Consider the following 23,437-nt stretch of genomic DNA (forward strand, 5'->3'; position numbering starts at 1 on the left):
GCAGCTGCTGGAATGCCTCTTCCTCCAGAGGGCCCCAATAAAACCTCTGGTTTTTCGCCGTCAACACGTGCATGTGCTTGGCAATGGTTGCAAAGTTGGGTACAAACCGGTGGTAGTAAGAAACGAAACCCACAAACCGGCGTACCTCCGGAACCGTTGTGGGAACAGCCCAGGCCCTCACGCAGGCCGTTTTTTCTGGGTCTGTAGCCACTCCAGATTTACTGACGACGTGGCCCAAGTAGTGCACCGACGACTGCATAAGGTGGCACTTCGACGGCTTGAGCTTCAAGTTCGCGTTCCGGAACCGCAGGAATACCTGACGTAATTGGTCAATGTGTTCCTCGAATTATCGGCTGAAGACAATGACGTCGTCCAGGTAGATGAAGCATGTTTCCCATTGGAGGCCTGCTAAGGCCAACTCCATTAAGTGTTGGAACGTCGCCGGCGCAGTCTGGAGGCCCATAGGCAGGCAGTTGAATTCGAACAGGCCCTGTGGTGTCCGGAACGCTGTTTTAGGCCGGGAGTCCGCATCTAGTGGGACCTGCCAGAACCCGGACAATACATCCAGCATACTGAAATGTTTTGCTCCTGCCAGTGCATCCAATGAGTCGTCGATATGTGGTAGGGGATATGCGTTGGCAAGCGTGACAGCATTGAGGCGCCGGAAGTCCACACAGAATCTTAGTGGCCCGTCTGACTTCTTGACTAGGACCACCGGTGCCCCCCATGGACTCGAGGATGGAGAAATTATGTTAGCCCGCAGCATCTCCTGCACCGCTTGTTGAATGTGCCCTTTTTCCATCGGGCTCATTCTATGTGTTTTGGCGCAGGGGTGCGGCATCTCCCATGTTGATGTGCTACTGCGACAGATTTGTGCGTCCTAGGTCGAACGGTCCCCGGCTGAACACATCCGAGAACTCATGCAATAACGAGTGCAGCTGGTGTTTCTGGTCAGGCGGCAATCCCGGCTCAGGCCCCGCCAGCTGGTCCATCCACGATTCGGCCCCTCTGTCCTCAGACTGGCTGATGCTGCCTACAAGCTGGGCTCCGTCCAGGGGGCTCCTAGTGACAAGGGACTAATGTGGGCCAGAACTGTTCCCTCCTGCACCGTCGCTGTTCTATTGGAGGTGTTCAGCACCTGAATGAACAGATGCTGGTTCCTCTGGACAATAGTTTCAGCTCCCACCAGCGCATGGCGATCCGTGGCAGCTGACGCCGGAGACACCAGGATGGGTGAGTCCGGTCGGGCTGTCACGAGGGAGGACTGATATCGCAGCAGAATCAGCATCTGGGCTGCCGGGGGAATGGAGACAGACTTACTGACCAGAGCCTGCACGTAGGGTACACCCCGGCTGGCCTCCTCCGCCTTTAGGAAATGGAGATGCGTTCACTGGACTTCCACCCACCCATTGGCCAGATCAATTTTCATTGGCATCCGCCTCAGAAAGTCCGTCCCCAACAGGCAGGGTACGGGCAACGTTGCGGAGACAAGGATGGGTCCTGCTACCGAAAGCTGCCCAATCTGTATCAGGGCTTCAACCTGGCCCAGGAAGCCCATGCTGCCTCCATTTGCTCCAATGAACGTCGTCTTGATGGGGACTAAAGGCCGTTTTTTTTCCGGCAGCATCTCGTGCATGGTGCTCGAGATGATCGTGGCTGATGCCCCCGTGTCAACCAAGATACGTGCCAACACTCCCGCAATTTCACCGACCAGGACCGAGGTTCCTGACGTGGCCGCTACCACCCGCCTTGCAAGCTTCCTCCATTGTGTGGCTGAGTCCGGCCACTGACCAGGCGGCGGCTCATGAGATGATGGGGGATGGATGTGAATGGACCAAAGAAGGGGTGCCTCCCTTTGGAGTGCGTCGCAGCAGGGTGAATGCGCCCTTGTTACATAGTGTGGGCTTCCCCCTGGGGTGCGGGCTGGGCTCTCTATGTGGTGCAAATTGCCCCCCCCCCCCTTGGTGACGTAGGATGGGCCCCCCTTGTGGTGTGGGGGGACCCCCCCCCCCCCATTGTAGTGGGCGGTGGGGATTGGGGGATGGGCCTTCCCGTGAGCCCATCACTTCTCCCCTCCCCTTCCTTTGTCACAGGGGCGTGGGCCCCCTTCATGGTGTGGTCCCCTGGTCCTGTCTCGCTCCGCCGCAAACCGATGGCGAGGCGGGGCATGGAACTGCTCCAGGGCGCAACGGCAATTGTGTATGCTGTCTCATCCCAGGGGCCGTTGCCCCTGACAACTCGCCGGCGTCGCAGGTAACTAGTGACGTCACTTCCGGTCGCAACGTCACATCCGCCCGCGAAACCAAACCCGTCCGCGACGCCATTTCCGTCCGTGACGTCACTTCTGGCCGCGACGGTACTTCCGGTTGTGATGTCACGTCCGCCCGCGATGCCATGTCCGGCCGCGACGCCACTTCCAGTCGCGACGTGATCTCTGGCCTCGGCGCGGTTCCCGGCCCCGGCGCGATCCCCGGCCCCGGCGCGATCCCCGGCCCCGGCGCGATCCCCGGCCCTGGCGCGACCCCCGGCATGATCCCCTTCCCCCAACCAGGACAGTGGGGACCGGGGAACGACACGGACGGTGCCCACCCCGAGGAGGCTCCCGGTGAGGTCGCGGCGTCGGGGGTGTAATTTTTCGGCCCGACCGAGAGGCCGGGCGGGACGGCGTCACTCGCATGGATCCTGTCGGCGTTCGGCCCCGGCGGGTTCCAGGTGGCGTTGGCGGCCTCCGGCTCCGTGCGGCACCCCCTCGCCACATGCCCCTCTCGACCACAACGGTGGCACGAGGTCCTCGAGCACTTTTTCATCCAGGCGAGGGAAAGCCCTCCTCGCCAACACGAGCAGCGCACCCCTGTAGGCTAAAAGGGAATCTCTAGCCCCTCGCTGGCGGTCCTGGAACCGTTTACAGGCTCCTTCAGCTGGGCAGTAGATCTCCCCCAAAGCCTCGTAGGCCGCCTGTAGCGTGGTCTTGCTGTGTGAGGGAAGGGAGGTGTAAGAGGAGAGCACATCGTCGTCCAGAATGGATGGCAAAGCTCGTAGTGCCTCTTCGTCTGACAACTCGAGAGCGTGGAAGGCAGCCTCGAATCGGCAGACAAACACCTCCCAATCTCCTTCCTCGGCCACGAACTTGTCGATGGGCCCCAGCCAACGCGCCCGTCCTGCCACCTGCTCTCAGTGTTGGGTATTTAGCCCGGGGGGTTTTGGCGGGAGCGCCGGCGGCTGGCGTGACGAGGTTGGTTGCGGCTCCTGCCCAGCCGGCTGGTCGGCCTCCGGGTCTCGTGGCCTCTCCTCCCGTAGTATGCGTGGGGGTGGGGGTCCCGTTGCCGGCGGGCCCCCCATAGGGAACCTCTGCAGTAGTTCCTGGAGTGCCCTCTCCACGCGGGCCATGTGGTCCTCCATGGGGTCCTCCAGGCGACCCAGGCCCCCTTGTTGCCCAGGATGGGAAGGATCTCCGGCCCCTGCTTCCTCTTCTCTTGGCTCTTTTCCGCGGGGATTCTTCTTCATAGCCATTATAGATCCCACCGCTGCCACCGGATGTAAAGGAGAGCCGACACAAGATTGCAGGGGGTTTGTCTTTTAATCCTTTTTTCCCATCCACACCTGTCCCCAGCTGTCCCAATCTCGTTCCTGCCAAAGGCCCCTTCTTCCCGCCTGTTCTCCCCTTATATATCCTCGATTACCCTTCCCACTAACCCTCATATTGGTGGGAATCCTTCCCCTGACACCCCTACAGTTTAATAGTTGATTATGGGATGAGAATCTTAATATTCATAAGCAATTTACAATTTCTCGACCCTTTAGCACCGATTGCATTATTGAGCGATTGTGACCAATGCCATTAAATGAATATGATATTGACAACGGTGCGTTTGTCTAATTTTTTCTCTTTGTCACGTCCCCAATGTCCTTCGGTGACAAAGCTACGAGTCTCGCTACACCTGGTGAGTACCGTTGGTCTATTCTTTCGCATTCAAGTTGCTTTGTATAAAAAACTAAAAACAATGCCCCTCGAGTCGAGCGGCTCCGTGTGCTACCCTCGATTCTCAGCACACAGCTGGAATTAGTACCCAAGTACGCCTCGACAGATTCTTCCAAGTGGATGATGGCAGTGGACTGTGAAGGCAGTTCCACACTGCTGTCTCAAGCTCCTCGATATGTGTCGATGTCAAGTGTAAATTATCCTCTTTTTGGAATTATCAAGGAGAACACTTCACACTTAAGGGAATTATTAGCACGTGCTGTTGTTGTTGAAAAGGTTTGGGAATTGGGCGTCAACATCACGTCAGATCTTCTCCGAACCATCATCCACTCAACAATTCCTGCTTCAACTATTTCCCGACTTGCGAGGGCAGAATGCGCCGGCCAGTGATATTTTGTCTGCATTAAAAACGATTGCCTTAGGAATGAATATCCACTGGATAACCTCACGCTTGCGATTCCCTCTCTCCCAACTGCTGACGTATTCTCGTGGAGCAGCTCCTACACCTCCCCCACCGAGTGAGTCATCGCTTTCACTCACACGAGGGGTTGTTGTTGCGGTTGTTGTTGTTGTTGTTGCTGCGGTTGTTGTGTCTGCTGCTGTTGTCAAAGCCACCATGAGGGTGGTGCACCGATCGAGTGAACCGTTGCTGTGTGAGCTCCTCTTCACTCACCTCTGTCTTGGCCACACACGTGTAGCTGGCGATTTTCACATTTGGGATTGTGCAATGTCACCAACTGAACTCCAAGTGGCTACGCGCAGGGTTTCCCCAACTCCAGTCCTCGCGGCCCCACCTCCACGCGACATCTTTCCGCGTTTTCCAATTTACTCCCCGTTCAGATTCAAATTCATTCGTTCCACGCTGCACGCGCCCGATGCGCGGCGCTAAACAAGTCCCACGCGCTCAGCAAGTAACGCCGTGCCGTTCATGTGAAACACGTGTACACACACACGGATACGTAAAACATGTGCACGCACATGGACACTATCTCAATGTTCATGTGAATTGGATCGATTAACAAATACATATTTAATTGCTTAGCGCGTCACGTGGGACGTGTTTAACAATTATCTGGCGCGTACAGCGTGGAACGAGTTAATTTGAACTTCTTCTTTTTTAGTGCTGCCTAACGGCGTGTGCGACTTCACGATGATATTGGTCCCGGTCTAGCACGGCGTGTAGAGTTTGTGCTGTTGTTAATTGTAACCATGTTTTGATGTTACTGAGCCATGTCGTTTTTGGCCGTCCTGGTCGTTTTTTCCCTTCGATTTTTCCTTCCAGGATTAGCTTTAATAGCTGGTATTTGTGGTCTTTTCGGGCAATGTGGCCTAGGTAGTAACACTTCCTGCTAATGATGGTCTTCAGCAGTTGCCTGTCAGTGCCCATATCTTGCAGAACTTGTGTATTGGTGGTTTTGGCTGTCCATGGGATTTTCAGCATTCTTCGATACAGCCACATCTCGAAAGCTTCGAGCCTTTTTGTTGCTGTTATTGTCAGTGTCCACGTCTCAACTCCGTACAGCAAAATTGACCAGATGTAGCATTTCAGTGTGCGCAGTTTCAGTGATGTACTCAAGTTGCGGTCTGCAAGGAGTGTTTTCCATTTAATAAATGCTTGCCTTGCTTGTTCAATTCTGCTCTTGATTTCGACTTCATGGTTCAACTGATCGTCAATGATTACACCAAGGTATTTAAATCGGTGTACTTGTTCCAATTTTTCGCTACCAAGCTTGATTGTTGTTTCGCTTGTAGTTCGGCTGACCTTCATAACCTTTGTTTTCTTTTTATTAATTCGTAAGCCCCATATTTGACTCTCTGTGGCAACCTCGTCCAAGATTTGTTGTAGGTCTTGTTCCGAATCGGCCAGCAGTGCAGTGTCGTCGGCATACCTGATGTTGTTGATGTATTGTCCATTGACTTTAATACCAATGTTTTATCTGCTAGTGTTCGATCAAAAATCTGCTCCGAGTAGATGTTGAAAAGACTGGGTGAAAGTGGGCAGCCTTGTCGCACACCTTTTTGTATTGGTGTTGGGTCTGTCAATTCGTTGTCATATCGGAGTTGGGCTGTTTGCTTCCAATAAAGAGCAATGATGAAGTTGATGTCGTTTTTATCTAGTCCCAGTTGTTTTTATAGAGCTGCTAGTCGGTCGTGGTCGACTGAGTCAAAGGCTTTCTCGTAATCTATGAAGCAGATGTACACTTCTTTCTGATGTTCGTAGCATCGCTGTAGTAGTATCTGTAGACAGAAGATTGCTTCTCTTGTGCCTAGTCCTTTGCAGAAGCCAAACTGTGTGTTCTTCAATGCATTTTCGCATGTGGAGCGTATGCGCTGTTGGATCACCTTCAGGAAGACTTTCAGCACGTGGCTCATCAAGCTTATCAGTCTGTAGTCCTCGCATTTCCGGCTTGTTGCTTTCTTTGGTATTGCCACAAAGATGGATTGTAGCCAGTCGGATGGAATTTTATTGCCATTGTATATTTGATTGTACCAATTAGTCAGTTGTCGTATGTTGTTACTGTCTAATAGTTTGAGCAATTCTACATGGATTGTGTCGGGCCCGCACGCTTTGCCTGACTTAGCTGTTTTGATTGCATGTTCTACTTCTGATGTTAAAATGTGTAGAGCGTCTTTCGACATCTGTTGGTCTTTTTCTGCAGGTGTTCTCATGGCGCCATAGAGCTTGTGTATATAGTTTGTCCAGGTGTCCATTTTTTCTTGTTTATTTAGGATTGGTTGGTTGTTGTCCGCATACAAGGTAGCTGTTGGGGCTGGTCTGTAGATGTTACCAGCTTCTTTGAGCTTCTTGTGCAGAGTAAAATGGTCATGTTTTTAATTAGTTCTTCAATCTCGGCGCATTGTTCTTCCATCCACTTTTCTTTTGCCTGTCGGATTGCTTCTCTGATCTTCTGTTGCATTTGTTTGTACTTCTCCAAGTTGTTGTTTTTGTACATTCTTCGTTGGCTCATTAGATCGAGAATACAATGTGTCATCCATCGTTGTTTCTTTTTCGGTGGCTGATGTCCCAGCATGACTTCTGTTGTTTCTGTGATGCATTGTTTGAACGAGCGCCAGTACTCCTGAACATCTGCTGTTTCTGTTGTTATTGAGCGGATGCTATCGTTGAGATGTTGCTGTATTTGTCTTTTATCGGCGCTGTTCTTCAGTTTCTCCAGGTCTGCTCGTCTCGTCTTTGTACATTGTATTGATCGCAATTTGAGTCTTATTGTAGCTGTTACTGGGTTATGATCTGACGATATATCGGCTCCAGGGTAGGTTTTTGCTGTAATCACACTGGACTTAAACCTGATGTTAATTAGGATATAATCGATTTGGTTCCTGACGATGTTGTTGTCGGAGTCTTGCGGCGAGGTCCACGTGTACAGTCGTCGAGGTGGTAATTGGAACCACGTGTTAGCAATACTGAAACGTTCTTCTTGGCAGAATTGAACCAGTCTGTCGCCTCGTTCATTCCTTGTTCCTAGTCCGTGTTCTCCGACAATGTTCTGCATTCGACCGTGGCCAACCTTGGCATTGAAATCGCCGAGGATTATAGTGATGTCTTGCTTCTTCAGCGGCTTCAGCGTGTTGGTTAGTTGCTCATAGAACGATTCGATTTCATGATCTTGTTTATCTGCTGTTGGAGCATAAACCTGTAGAATGTTCACGTTGACTTTGTTGCCTGCTAATTGTAGTAGTGCTATTCGTTCTGATACTGGGGTAAAGTTGTTGACTTTATTCGCTAATTTCTTGTGTACTATAAAGGCGACACCGTATGTTTGTTTGGTGTTTTCTTCTCCTCCGGAGCAGAAGATGTGGTGTTCGCTCGATATAAACTTTTTTGTTCCAGGCCATTTAGTTTCGCTTAGACCGATTATGTTGATTTTAAGTCGATCCATTTCTTGTATGACATTGGCTAGTTTTCCTGCTTGAAGTAAACTTCTAACGTTCCAAGTTGCTACTTTGAAAGGGTTCTTTGACACAAGCTCGGAGATTCTTAGCACCCCTGTCCTATTTAAAGGACGCCGATACTCAGGGCCTTTGTTGATTTTGCTTGTCATCATTGAAGTTTTCAAGGGAGCAATAATCCAAGTAGTTTCCCGTTGCTTTCTTGGATCACCATTTATTTGAAAAGGTCATGTGGGGACCTTTCGAAACGGGTTTTGTCTGACGTCTCCACTGAAGTCTTCCCGCCTTGGGTGACCCTTCTGAGAGCACTAGGCTCTCGACGGTATAGCGATCAGCTTCTCAGACGTACACAAACTCTCTCGCCGCGTTAAGGCACCGTTTCTCGAGAGAGTAATTTGAACGTGGAGGGTAAATCGGTGAACGCAGAAAGAAGTCGGCGTGGACGTGGGCCGCAAGGAATGGAGTTTGGGAAATCCTGGCCACCAGGGTTCGTGCCGTGTCTCCAGGTCGCGTAATTATCAGTGACCTTCGCCCCCTCTTTTCGTCTCTGACTGAAGGTCATTTGAGCACATTTTGAATGACCCCGCAGCTTGTAAGCGACAGTATTAATCATAATAAACTTGTTTTTAAAACGCGTTCGATGAGGGAGCCCAAAGCGCCGTACAAGACAAAGCTGCAGACATTCAGCGTGATGGCAAATCGTAACTAGAAAAACGGCTAAATAATGAAATAAATGCTAAAAGCCGTTTGCCGAATTAGCTGACAGTTGAATGCGTGTAATTGTATAAATAAAGTTTTGAGGTAAGTTTTGAATGTGGCCACAGTCTCCGAGAGACTGACATCTCGTAGCAGAGCGATGCTGTCTGGGTGATGGCTGCGGACCCTCAGGGTAGTCTCCAGCTTCTCGATATGTGTCGATCTGGAGTATGAAGTATCCTCCTTTGGGAATTATCAAGGAGAAGACTTCGCACTTAAGGGGATTATTGCCAAGTGCTCTTGTTGCTGTGTGCATCGGGGCGGTCACATCACATCAGATCCTCTTCCAATCCATTGTCCACTCAATCATTCCGGCGACAAATACTTCCCGAATTGCGAGGGCAGAATGCGTCAGAGCCGCGTCATGAAAAGGGACTTCATCGCCACCCCGGCCAGTGAGATTTTGTTTATCTCCGTTAAAAGCGATCGCCTTAGGGGTGAATATCCACTATATAACGTCACGCTTGTGATTCCCTCTCTTCCAACTGCTGACGTCGTCTCGTGGAGCAGCTTCAACACCTCCCCCACCGAGTGAGTCATCGCGTTCACTCACACACGAGGGGTTGTTGTTGTTGCTGTTGTTGTGTCTGCTGCTGTTGTCAGAGCGACCATGAGGGTGGTGCACCGAGCGAGTGAACCGTTGCTGTGCGAGCTCCTCTTCACTCGCCTTATTCTTGGCCACACACGTGTAGTCGGTGATTTGAACATTTGCGATTGTGCAATGGATTGTGCAATGTCACCAACTGAACAAGTCTTTTGATTCGTTGCACGCGCCCGATGATTAATAAACACGTCCCACGTGACGCAATAAGCTATTTTTTGATAAATTGGCATACAAAGTGGCACGAAAAGTAGCTATTGAGTTCCAGGCAAATTCTTAAAAAATCTAATATATTAATATGAAATGTAACTAATTTATAATAAGAGTAAAATTACAAAATGTTGCTGGCACAATGAATCGTGGCAAAGTTTTTTCTCTTCAGACTCATTGAGGCTTTCCTGAGTAAACAATTGAGCATTATTATTACTAGTGTAATAAACGACTGGACCACGATGTCTGGCTCAGTGTCCTTTATTATTCGGTTCGTGCTGTACACCCACACGGCTGTCTTTACTCTGTAGCTTCTCCTCGGTGCTGACTCCAATGTCGGCCCGATCCACAACAGCAGCTCCGCTGCTGTTTCTCTCCCACAGCCCCCCTTGGCTGTACTCGCTGCTGCTCTTCTCCCTCCGCAGCTCTGACAGCTTCTTGCTCTCTCTCTCTCTCTCCGCAGCTCCTCCTGGCAGCCACACCGCTGCCTCTAACAAGCAGCCCCCTCTCTCTCTCTCTCCGCAGCTCCTCCTGGCAGCCACACCGCTGCCTCTAACACGCAGCCCTCCTGGCTGTCTCCTCTGCAGCTGCACACCACTCCGCAGCTTCTCCTGGCAGCCACACCGCTGCCTCTAACACGCAGCCCTCCTGGCTGTCTCCTCTGCAGCTGCACACCACTCCGCAGCTTCCTCTTATCTTCGGGGTTGGCTCCCGATGGCCGTCGGCGCCCCCCCTCTCCACACTCGCCCGCGTGGCCTCACTCTTTTCCGCTCACACCCCGACTGCCTTCCCCTTCCGGTTTACCCGCTTAAGGACCCGAACCTTCCACCCACGTCACATGACTCCACCCCCCGTGACGTCACATCCGGAAGGTCGCTTACGCCCGCATTACACCACCCTCCCCCGTAGAAAAATCCCAGCCGACCTCGGCTGACCAATAGCAAATCGTAATGCGGCGAACCGAGCTTCCCCCCCTAAAGGACACTAAGCATACAATGTAACAGCAAGAACAACAACAACGCAATTAACATCAACGAACGTACAAAAGCATGCAATAAATACAACTGTAAGAAAAAAATAACAAGACAACAACAATCAACGAAACGTAAGCGATTTGGAACGTGTGCGGGTCGCCGGCCCGTCCCGGACGGTCGGCGGCCCACTCGCAGAACGGGAACGCGATGAAAGTCGAGGAATGACAGGGGGTAATCCCCCTGTCGCAGCTGGAAGTCCACCGACGTCCCGTGTCCCTAAAGAGTTAGTCTTGGGCTTGTCCTGTGACCGTGCCCGCAGCTGGGTCGGAAGGGCTGCAGGGCTCGAAGGTCCCGCAGACCTGGCAGGCGTCCTCCGAGCAGGGCCCCTCGTCCCCCGCAATGTCACGGCCGGCCTGTCTGGAACAGGTACGACAGGCTCTCCAGCAAGATCAATGGACGCAGGCAGGGGAGAGTCAGCAGCAACAGACCCCGGCAAGGCAACATTGGGGGATGACGCATCATGTAAGGGAGCAACATATGGTTTCAAGCGCGACGTATGCACAACCCAGCGACGAGACCCAATCTGGACGCGTGCTGACTGTGGGTTGGGAACCGCAATGAGGCGTACGGGACCATGCCAGGGTTTGTGCAATTTCGGCGAGGTCCCCGGACGTACCTGTGGACAATGAAGCCAGGCTAGGTCCCCAACCTTCCAAGGGCACTCCCCCTCAGACCGTCGCGCATATCGCTCGTTCCGGGCCTGGGCTTTGGCCGTAGCCACGCGGGCATTCTCCCGCGCCTCCGTGACTCGGCGAACCGTGTCCTGAATGTATTCAGGAAGTGGTTTACGAGGTCCCTTCACCCCAGTTCCCAATTGCACATCCACCGGCGGCACGTTTTCTCGACCATACATAAGGTAAAACGGCGAATATCCTGTAGCCGCATGAGGCGTCATCCTGTACGCCGAAAGCACCCCGGGGATGTGCAGATCCCAATCTGATTGTTGTTCACTCACGGTATGGCAAAGCATGGCAGACAATGTCCTGTTCAGCCGTTCAACCATACCATCCGTCTGCGGATGGTATGGGGATGTCCGTACTTTCTTAGTCCCAAGGCCCGCGCACACTTCCGCCAATAATTTAGAAGAGAAATTCCTGCCCTGGTCCGTGAGGAGTCTCTCAGGCGCCCCCTTATCCATAATATACCCAAACAAAAAGGCGTCGGTAATGGCCGCGGCCGACTGATCGGGCAACGGCCAGGCCATCGGCCAACGGGAGAGGTACTCAACCCCTACCAGCAAATATTTATTACCCCTCGCCGATGGTGGAAAAGGTCCCAATATGTCCAGTGCCACCAATTCATTGACTCGAGACACCTGAATCGACTGGAGAGGCGGCACGTAAGGATGTTTCGGCGGCTTACGTTGTGCACACGCAGGGCACGCGCGCACGTGCCCTACGACATCTGTCGCCATGCCGTGCCAAAAATAATGACGTTGCAACGTCAACAAGGTCTTCTGCACCCCTAAATGTAAGAGAGTGTCACAATGGAGGGTTCTAATCAACTCGAATCGCAAGGACGTTGGTACCACCAGGCGCCAACGTTCCTGGAACCCCTCCCGCCACATAAGCAGACCATCTCGGAGAGCGGTTTGCGGCCCCACAGCCGTACTCGGACTCCCATTGTCCTTAGCAGACCGCTTCCGCAAGGACACCAATGACTCATCCATCATCTGTTCCCGGATCCAGACAGACCGCGGCAGATTCAAAACCCCGTCAGCCGGTCCCGGTTCCATCGGAGTGTCCGACTTCTCGACGGCCAACGTAAGCGGCTGAGGGGGGTTTGGAATCGGCGAACACCTATGCGTCCCCGACTCACATTTACAAGGGGCGCGCCGCGGTAATCTGGAAAGTGCGTCAGCGTTCGCATGGCGCACTCCCTTCCGATGTTGAATTTGGAAGGAAAATTCCTGTAGCGTGTCCAACCAACGTGCCAACTGTCCGGATGGCTGGTCAATTTTAAGGGCATATTGCAAGGCCGCATGATCTGTACGCACAATAAAAGAACGACCGTAGAGGTATGGTCGAAATTGCCGTAGAAAAAAAACAACCGCCAAAAGTTCTCTGCGAGTGACACAGTAGCGGGTTTCCGCAGGAGACAAGACTCGGCTACCATACGCCACGACACGCTCTACACCCCCTTTAGACTGTGATAACACCGCCCCAATACCTGTGTCACTCGCGTCCGTATCAAGAATGAATGGGTGATCGAAATCGGGATAATCCAATGTTGGGGCCGTGGCCAATAGATCACGCAGACTCCGAAAGGCCGCCTCCTCCGGCTGTCCCCAAACAAACTTCCGTCCTTTACCCGTAAGGAGATGCAAAGGCCTCGCAATCGTCGCAAAACCCGGCACAAATCTTCGGTAATACGAGGCAAATCCCAAAAACCGCCGAACATCCCCCACGGTGGCCGGAGTCGGCCAATCCCGGACGCACGCCGTCTTTTCCGGATCCGTGGACACCCCCTCAGCGCTCACAATGTGCCCCAAATAGCGGACGGACCGTTGCAGTAGGTGACATTTCTTTGGTTTGAATTTCAATTTGGCAGAACGCATCCTCGTGAACACTGTCTCCAGCCGCGTCAAATGTTCATCGAATGTGCGGCTGAAGACAATGATATCGTCCAAATATATAAGACATGTCTCCCACTGCAACCCCGTCAAAACGAACTCCATCAATCTTTGAAATGTAGCAGGGGCCGCATTCAATCCCATCGGGAGACAGTTGAATTGAAATAACCCCTGCGGCGTACGGAATGCGGTTTTCTCCCGTGAGGACTCGTCAAGGGGAAGCTGCCAAAATCCCGAAGAGAGGTCCAGTGTGGAAAAGAACTTAGCCCCCGACAATGCGTCGAGGGAGTCATCCATACGCGGCAGGGGGTACGCATCTGCCACCAATATCTTATTCAATTTGCGGAAATCAACACAAAATCGCAATTTGCCATCCTTCTTCTTAACCAAGACGACTGGAGCGCCCCATGGGCTGTTAGATGGCGATATAATGTCCGCAGCCAACATGTCTTCCACTGCCCCCCATACGTGTTCTCGCTCCGCAGGACTCATCCGATGCGAATTTAATCGAATAGGGGCAGCATCGCCCGTCTCAATGTGATGGTAAAGCAACGAAGTGCGGCCCAAATCCAAATCATCGGAGCTGAACACATCGGAATATGTCAACAACAATTTACGCAGCGCACCACGTTGCTCCATGGACAGGGAAGAATTTTCGTCACATAAATGAGCAACCCAACGATCATCCGAACTCCTTGGCTCGGAAACCCCAGCAACAACTCCCCGGCTATGTGGACAATCATGGGTCGCAAACGCCGTAGTGGCATGTGCCACAACCGTACCGGCCGGGACACGGACGTTTTCTCCCCCCGCATTAAGCACCTGTAAAAACGGTAATTGATCCGGCCGGACGATGGTCTGTGCCCCCACTAACGCCAACCCGGTTGTTATCGTGGCGGACGGTGACAACAAGACCCCTACTGCTCCTAGCCGATCAGGCAGGGGCTTCCGATACCGCAAGGGTATAAGCATCTGTGTACCAGGTGGGATGTCCACAGATGCGACGGACAGCGCCTGCACTTGTACGGCCGAAGCAGGTCGCCCCCAGGGCGACGGCAGAAACGAGATTTGACGGCCCCCCGGCAGTTCAATACAATTCTCATTGATTTTGATCAAAATGGGCATCTTAGCCAAAAAATCGGTGCCTAACAAACAAGGAACCGCCAAAGATCTCGATATCAACACAACACCCGAGGCCGACACATCCCCAATAGATATCTTAGCATCCACCTGACCCACGATACCCATGCTACCCCCGTTCGCAGCGACGCACGACCCATAAACCGGACGCACAGCCCCCGGCGGAATGCCCAACAGATGGAAAATGACATCCGATATAATAGTCGCAGACGCCCCCGAGTCGACCAAAATGCGCACGTCCACACCTTGTATGGACCCCGGTACAGTGGACGAACCCGTAGCGGCCGCGACAACTCTCCGTGCCAATTTGCGCCACTGCGTAACTGAATGACAAGGCCCCGCCGATGGCCTTTCTTTAACAACAACAATAGGATCGCGCAACACAGGTGGTGGGTGAGGTGGAAAGCCTTGCCGAGTGTCTGGTGCGTGCCGACATGCCTGTTTCGGAGGATCTTTAGCCGACTTGACCGGTGCCGAGGCCTCCTGCTGCGGCGGAGCCGGGAAGCGGGCCCAGCAGTCTCTGGCGTAGTGGCCCCTACGCCCGCAGCGGAAACATTCGGCCTCGTTGCGCCGAAGCGCAGGCCTCGCCTCCTGACGGCCCCGTTCTGGTAGCGCCGCGCGCGGTCTCGGCCCGCCGCGTCCCGTCCATGGAGCGGAGGCGGCCGTCAGTTGTTGAGGGCCCCGGTCATCCGGAACATAGACAGCCTGCGCAGGGTTCCACCCCAGCGCATCCTCTTCTTTGACGGGCCCCCCCGTCCACGCCGTCACTTGTTTCCAGCGACGGAGGTTGAATTGCGCATCGAGACACTTAGCAGCCGTCCGGGAAGTTAGCTTCTCATGCCCACACACAGGCATGGGGATCCCTAGATCCCGAGACAGCTCCAACATTTTCCCTAATATAAGAGGCTCGAGCAGGTCCTGTGGCGTCTCAGGATAAGCTGCCATGGCCAGCTCCAGCACCGCACCCCTGAACGCCACGGGCGACTCCTCTGGTGCTCGTTGTCGTTGAGCGAATCGCCGATGCGCATCATCTGGTGGCTCATAAGCATCGGCCATTTCTTGAAAAACACCACATAAAGTTGCCTTCTTATCGGTCGTTATGGAACGGAAGAATCGGACAGATTCGTCGTCCAGGAGAGTCGGCAACACCTCCAAAGCCTCCGCATCGGTCCATCTTGCTGTGCGTACCGCCGCCAAGAAGCGGCAGGCGAACGCGCTCCAGTCCCCACCGACGGAAAATTCTTTAACCGTTGTAAGGTGGCGACTCCGACTCCTCTTCCCGCCGTCTTCCAATGGTGGTGGTTGTGATGGCAAATTCAAAATGGCGTCGGCCCGCGGCGTGGCCAAGATGGCGGTTTGGCGCCACGGAGCGCGCAAAATGGCGGCCTCTTGCCGCGTGGGCAATGGCGGCGGCAGGACAGGCAACGTGGCGGCCCGCGGAGCACCACTTGCATCATCCATCGTCTCTGGCGCGACGAGATGGCATAGATGCGCCAGGACGTCCTTAAGTGCCTCCAGTTGTACCGCCATCGCTTGCCATCGTTGATCCGCGTCTGATGATGTCGACGGACCCGCCACCGCGCCAACATCCTCCACTCCCGTTCCCGTGGTCGCCTCAGCCGGGCTCTCCTCCACCACCCCAACAGGATCCGTGGTTGGAGGGAGTTCGTCGTCGTCGGACGAAGAAGCCGATGCAGGCGCCGGATTAACTTTCTTCCTCACTTGTTTCGACATGCCGTTGCACTTCCGACACCAGTGTAATAAACGACTGGACCACGATGTCTGGCTCAGTGTCCTTTATTATTCGGTTCGTGCTGTACACCCACACGGCTGTCTTTACTCTGTAGCTTCTCCTCGGTGCTGACTCCAATGTCGGCCCGATCCACAACAGCAGCTCCGCTGCTGTTTCTCTCCCACAGCCCCCCTTGGCTGTACTCGCTGCTGCTCTTCTCCCTCCACAGCTCTGACAGCTTCTTGCTCTCTCTCTCTCTCTCCGCAGCTCCTCCTGGCAGCCACACCGCTGCCTCTAACAAGCAGCCCCCTCTCTCTCTCTCTCCGCAGCTCCTCCTGGCAGCCACACCGCTGCCTCTAACACGCAGCCCTCCTGGCTGTCTCCTCTGCAGCTGCACACCACTCCGCAGCTTCTCCTGGCAGCCACACCGCTGCCTCTAACACGCAGCCCTCCTGGCTGTCTCCTCTGCAGCTGCACACCACTCCGCAGCTTCCTCTTATCTTCGGGGTTGGCTCCCGATGGCCGTCGGCGCCCCCCCTCTCCACACTCGCCCGCGTGGCCTCACTCTTTTCCGCTCACACCCCGACTGCCTTCCCCTTCCGGTTTACCCGCTTAAGGACCCGAACCTTCCACCCACGTCACATGACTCCACCCCCCGTGACGTCACATCCGGAAGGTCGCTTACGCCCGCATTACACTAGTATAACCATCATTCACGGTTGGCTACGTACTGTGCAAAAGAAGTTCAACATTCGTACTTTATCAATCTAACGCAGAATTGCATGACACCTGAGCATCCACCATGCATACATTAATTTGCCCTGAGACTGAACCCTGGTAATAAGTGATCATCTGGAGTGACCCTTATTATTTTTTCAAGTATTGTGGTATGTTCATTGTGGTATGTTCTTGTCTGTTTTAATGTCTTCCGCCGCTGTTCTCCGGAGCAGCTACGAATCTACTCATCGCCGGTAAGAGTCACCTCTCACTCAGAAGCTTTGCACCGCGGTGATTCAAGTTTCATGTATTAGGTATAGCCCTGTGAGCCATGTTGCTCTTGAGTCGGGTGCAACCGCAACAAACTAGATATGAACGGAGAACATCTTAAAGCTACGACGCGCAACAGAAACATCCTGGATAAACCAGCAAATCTTCCAGAAAAAAAAACACCGTATTACAAAAAAATCCCAGTGTGATGCAAGTCTAACAATAACAACCATAAGACAATTTATATAAAAGTTATCAGGCCAACTCCGCACTTCATTAAGAAACATGGATTAACCATATGTTTTCGAAATCACCATAAATAAAGCTATAAAAACAATGTAACAACAGCAATCATAGGAACTGTGATTCGAATTTAAATATAAACTATATACATAACATGTACGACCAAACTTGCAGCCATAGCTGGCAGCATGACACTCCCAGTGTATGATGTGTGAGTGAGTCAGCGGTAGTGTGAGTGAGTATATGTGTGAGTGAGTCAGCGTATGATGAGTCAGTCGGTGTATGATGTGTGAGTGAGTCAGTGTAAGACGAGTGAGTATATCACGGCCTCCTCCCCGCCATCACGGCCTTCTCCACGTGATGTCGCGAATGTGTGGATTGTGGTGTCGTGCCAAAGCAAAGCACATGCGTGCCTACGAATGTGCCCCACAGACACAATTTGCTCGTCCGAGAACACAGCAGGGAGCACACGCGCTCAGAACTCACTGACACCCGCAGTTCAACCCTCATCCAGTCACTTCATAGACACCCCACAGACAGATTTACACATGCATCTTCTGTACGAAGGAATGGAATAAAACAGTTTTTCTGCTCAACTGTCACGTATCTCCTTGCTCAAACCAGTATGTTTATTGGATGATGCTCTTGTCATTTGGCGGCCCAAAGCCCGTGGTGACAATTACATGACTTATTTTTGGCATAACCCCCAGAACCCAAACGCATTTGGGGTGTACTTTCCTGGTCCCGTTTCACCACTGATTTCTGCTCTGGGTCACCTCCACACTCACTCCACAGATGTTCATATTCTGGTTCACCATTTCAATCTTGGCCTGCCTCTCATTCTCTGCCCTAGTACGCTCTCTCTCTATAAACACTCTATCCTCTCATGACATGTCCTAAAACCCAAAGGAGTCTCTCTCCAAATGTTACCACTGCTTGCTTGTCTTGGACTTCATGTCTAAACCGAGAAGATATTCCATAGTAACTCTGTTTGTTCAACTTATCCCATCATCATACCATGTCCTCCTCCCCAGGCACTTAGTCCATCTGTACGGGTCTTGCTGCCCTTCTTTGCTGTTTGCCACGTGGGCGGCAGAATGCCATCATCAATAATCAACAATCGCCATGGTGCTGCTTTTTGGCCATTTGTGAGCGACAGATAAAAAATAGCATCTTATTAAAATGTTTTATTCATTATGAATGCTTGCACGCAATATTGCAATGTGTTTTGCTTTCAGATTACTGGTGCGATTTGTTCGGATGCCAAAATGGGGGAGTTTGCGTGAACCTGCCATTCGATCCGTTCTACCAGTGCATCTGCAGCCCTGGGTGGGCCGGATCCACCTGTGAATATCCAAGTAAGAATCTTTGCTGGAACTACGCTGTCGGGTTACCACCTGTCCGGATTTTAGCAACAGATTTTCTGAGAATTGACTTGTTCTTTATTGTTATTGTAGGAACAAAGCAAACTTGACAATACAATCGCACTTGTCTTTCGTGACTTGATTTCTGTTTTAGTGATATTGTAATATATATTTTTAGTATACAGTATGCGAGACTTCAAACAACTTGGAAGCTTACGCTAACCATACCCAAAGGACAAAATGTAGGTTTTTAGATATAACGAGTTATGCACATGGACAATGTATTGTCCATATTAACTATTCATTGTTTTAATAAATTGCAACTGTCTATCATTTTAACCCGTAGGCTTTCGCAACCAATATCATCCATAATAGAGTTTTTTGGGTTAGATCGTATAAAATATAACATTAATTTACACGACAACTAATGAACACTCGTCTTCACGTATTGAATGGATCGGTGTGCTAATCCGAATGTGTTGTATTGTACTGTGATGTTAATTCCACAGGTAGGATTTAAATGACCGATATGATTAATTAATTTGCGGTTCCTATGGTCGTGAGGGGATATGTCAATTAAGAGCTATGCACCATCCTCTACCACCCAACACTGCCAGACAAATCAAGTTGTCACCTGGAAGAATGTGCCAATAAATGTTGCTTTTCAGCGAAACCGGTATTACACTGCTGTCGGTATATAACAAGTTTAAATATAATAACATGAATACAGAGTACTCGCCAGAGATGGCGGAGTCGATTGCATCTTGAGGTTGCATTCAATCTGTGTAGCCCATTATGTTAGAGTAATCCATTATTTAATCCACGTGAGTATTCAATTAACCTGACTCGAATATAATAAACAACAATCACAGTTTTGCACGTGAAACAACTGAGACAAATTATTCCTCGTCACGTAATTTTCCGTGATTTTATAAACGAATCAGCTTGATAGCATCTAATGTAAATTATAACCAACATAGTGCACCTTGATATAATTAAGGACATCCTATATTTAGCACCAATTAAATAGCTTCACCTTGTTCCACTTTTTAACGCCGTAAATTACAACCAATCAACATGCAATCACCTCCAATCATCAACAGCAACCACCGGTGACATCACCACGGCACTTGTGCCAAGCTAGGTGCATCTTCAGGCTATCATGTGAAAGTGTCTAAGGCTCGCAGCTTGCAGGAGGTCACGGGACCGACCCAGGTGCCATGGGTTGACTGACTGAGGTGACTGGCAGATGCACCACCTGTACTCTCCACTGTGCCAAATCATGGATCCAAATTCACCTGCACGGCTGTTCCGATGACGTCATGACACCTGCTCAAGGACTCAGATCAGGAAGCGCATTCCCTCGAGATCTGAGCTCTTATTGATTACGGTGGCTGCTATAACAATATTATTACTATTATAGAATAACACTTGCACTCTTAATAATCATATTGTTGTATTTCCTTCCAGACTCAATGCCAACAACCAGGCCATGGATTTCTACCGGACGTTTTGGTAATTAGTTTCACACTCGCATGCCTCATCACGGTTGCCAGTAAAGGCCATCATCCTTCGAACCCAGCTCTCTCTGCACCTTGCCTAGCGAAGAAGTTGCCATTGCCTTTTGCGTTGCCATCCTGTCACAGAACAGACTATTGCAACTGCATCTCTGAGTGGACGGACCCCCCTGTAAATATTCAAATAAGAATCATTGTCGGAACGACCACTGGAGGCTTGCCACCTGTCCAGATTTTAGCAGGACATTTTCTGAGAATTGACTGTGTTCTTTATTGTTATTGTAGGAACAAAGCAAACTAAACAATACAATCGCACGTGTTTTGGTGACTTTTGAATTATGTTTCAGTATTGTTGTAATATTTTTTTTTATTATGCAGTATACGAGACTTGAAGCAACTTATAGGCGTATGCTAACCATGCCCTTTGAAAAATGAATTGATACATCTCGGTACCGTAATATTTGATACCCAAAGGACAAAATGTAGTTTTTACATTTTGCAAGTTATACACATGGACTCTTTATTGTCCATATTAACTATTTAGTGGTTTGCAAAATTTTAACTGTCTGTCCTGAGTAACATATACCATTAATTTACATGAAAACTTGATAACAATAATCTTTATTTATTGGATGGTTTGGAGTGCTGATCCGAATGTGTTGTATTGTACTTTGCTGTTAATTCCACGAGTAAAATTTAAATTACCGATATAATTAATAATCCATTTGTGGGTCATATGGTTGTGAGGGGATAATGTCCATTAGAGCTATGCACCATCCTCCACCACCCAACACTGACAGACAAATCAAGTTGTCACCTGGAAGAATGTGCCAATAAATGTTACTTTTCGGCGAAACCGGTATTACACTGCTGTCGGTATATAACAAGTTTAAATATAGTAAAGTTAATACAGAGTACTCACCAGAGATGGCAGAGTCGATTGCATCTTGAGGTTGTATTAAATCACTGTAGCCCTTAATTCTAGATTTGAAGCTTTCATGACTGCAAGGATTCATACTCTTAGGTTTTTTCGGTAAAGTCACGGAGGTAAAAAAATATATATTATTCTTTTATTTATATAATTTTTTTCACTGTAGCCCATTATGTTAGAGTAATCTATTATTTAATCAACATGTGTATTTAATTAACCTGACTCGATTATATGGAAACAACAATCACACTTTTGCACATGAAATAACTGTGACAAATTATTCCTTGGCACGTAATTTTCCGTTATTTATAAACGAATCAGCTTGATCATATCTAATGTAAATTATAACCAACACAGTGCACCTTGATATAATTAAGGACATCCTATATTTAGCACAAATTAAATAGCTTCACCTTGTTCCACTTTTTAACGCCGTAAATTACAACCAATCAAGATGTAATAACCTCCAATCATCTACAGCAACCACCTGTGACATCACCACGGCACTTGTGCCAAGCTAGGTTCACCTTCAGGCTGTCATGTGAAAGTGTCTAAGGCTCGCTGCTTGTAGGAGGTCACGGGACCGACCCACGTGCCATGGGTTGACTGACTGAGGTGACTGGCAGATGCACCACCTGTACTCTCCACTGTGCCAAATCATGGATCCCAATTCACCTGCACAGCTGTTCTGATGACGTCATGACACCTCCTCAAGGACCCAGATCAGGAAGCGCATTCCCTCGAGATCTGAGCTCTTATTGATTACGGTGGCTGCTATAACAATATTATTACTATTATAGAATTACACTTGCACTCTTAATAATCATATTGTTGTATTTCCTTCCAGACTCAATGCCAACAACCAGGCCATGGATTTCTACTGGACGTTTTGGTAATTAGTTTCACACTCGCATGCTTCATCACGGTTGCCTGTAAAGGCCATCATCCTTCGAACCCAGCTCTCTCTGCACCTTGCCTAGCGAAGAAGTTGCCATTGCCTTTTGCGTTGCCATCCTGTCACAGTACAGTCTATTCTCCTATAATGTGTAGTTTTCATAACGTGAATTGGATTTAACGCGATCGAGCGAACGGAACTACGTCACGCGAGTAGGAATAAGCACCATTGGTACCTCATTTGCCAGTAAAAAAATTTGATAATTGGTTTTTTACCCTTTTATCTGGCAACAAAACTGACACCTTTTAGGAATAAGCAGCTGTACAGCTGCCTCGGTGGAGCATCATACAAGGCGTGATGCTGCTGGATGCTTCTAGATGCTACCCACGCATCTCAGTCTTTATTCAGCCTGCATACACATTTCACACATTATTGCAGACCGTGCTTTCCCCTATATTATAGATTGTAACGTGATTTTTTACATAACACGATGTTCTTCAGCAACGCAACTACCGCGTTATAGAACAGACTGTACTGTATCTCTTTTTTTCTGACATCACGTAATGAGTAATCGATTCTTAAATTTTCACTGCATGCATATAATCGTGGCTTCAAGAAAACATTATATTTGTGTACCGTACACGGGACTAAATTTGTTGCAGTGACCTCTGCAGCCACGAGATCACTGCATTCGTCACAATGCAAACGTGATCAAATCATCACATAGAATCGCCACTCCGAACTGCGACAATTCGTCACATTAAGTAGTTTACATGGTGTAAAAAATTGTTCGTCTTCACGGTATTGCAGAAAATCACCATCGCCATTATCACATCTAATTGTGTGTCTTTTTACTTTAACCAGATGCGCCCATACGGCTGGTTGGGGGTGGCTCCTCATGTCAGGGCCGGGTGGAGGTGTTCTACGGCGGCACGTGGGGCACGGTGTGCGATGACATCTGGAGTCTGCAGCACGCCCAGGTCGTGTGTCGCCAGCTGGGCTGTGGCTCCGCTGTTGCTGCCTTGTCCTTGGCTTACTTCGGACCGGGCTATGGTCAGATATGGCTCGACAATGTCCAGTGCTCAGGCTACGAGCCTCAGCTCTCCTTCTGTCAGCATCTTCCCTGGGGGAGTAACGACTGTGGGCATAATGAGGATGCCTCTGTCATCTGCTTGCAAGGTACGTCGTCACAATGTGTGTGTTTGTGTGCCCTGTGGGGAGTGGTAGTGTAGTAGTTATCACGGTGAGCTACGGAAATCCCGGCGACCCAAGTTCGATTCCGACTCACGACCACCAACGCCAGTGATGAATAACTCAACTGGTCCTGCGCCTCCCCTAGGTTAACTCAGCCTCAAATCTGGGGAGATAAAGGTGGTCGGACATGATGCCGATCACCCACCTGGCATAGATGGTCGCTAATAATGATAAAAACATTTCTAGCGACGTTGTTGCGAATTGCATCTGACAATCACGGAGGAACCACAGACCAAGCTGGAAGGCTGCCAGGTGGTGAGCCGGTGCCAACAATTGATCTGCTGCTCTATACATATTAAGACCTTTTTAGGCA

At 50.4% G+C, this 23,437-nt stretch overlaps 1 protein-coding gene across 1 annotated transcript in view; it reads left to right on the top strand.

Moving 5' to 3' along the window:
* LOC144942432 (scavenger receptor cysteine-rich domain-containing protein DMBT1-like) overlaps positions 1 to 22,919 on the top strand; it is a gene marked incomplete at its 3' end in the record, with an annotated part of 174,666 nt that extends 151,747 nt beyond the window's left edge. The window contains exon 14 of the mRNA XM_078869304.1: positions 22,776 to 22,919. Within this exon, the coding sequence (XP_078725430.1) occupies positions 22,776 to 22,919 (144 nt within the window). The remainder of the gene's footprint in view (positions 1 to 22,775) is intronic.
* Between the last annotated feature and the right edge of the window lie 518 nt (positions 22,920 to 23,437).

The sequence above is a fragment of the Lampetra fluviatilis genome, chromosome 27 (genome assembly GCF_964198595.1).
Source record: "Lampetra fluviatilis chromosome 27, kcLamFluv1.1, whole genome shotgun sequence".
Taxonomy (NCBI): domain Eukaryota; kingdom Metazoa; phylum Chordata; class Hyperoartia; order Petromyzontiformes; family Petromyzontidae; genus Lampetra; species Lampetra fluviatilis.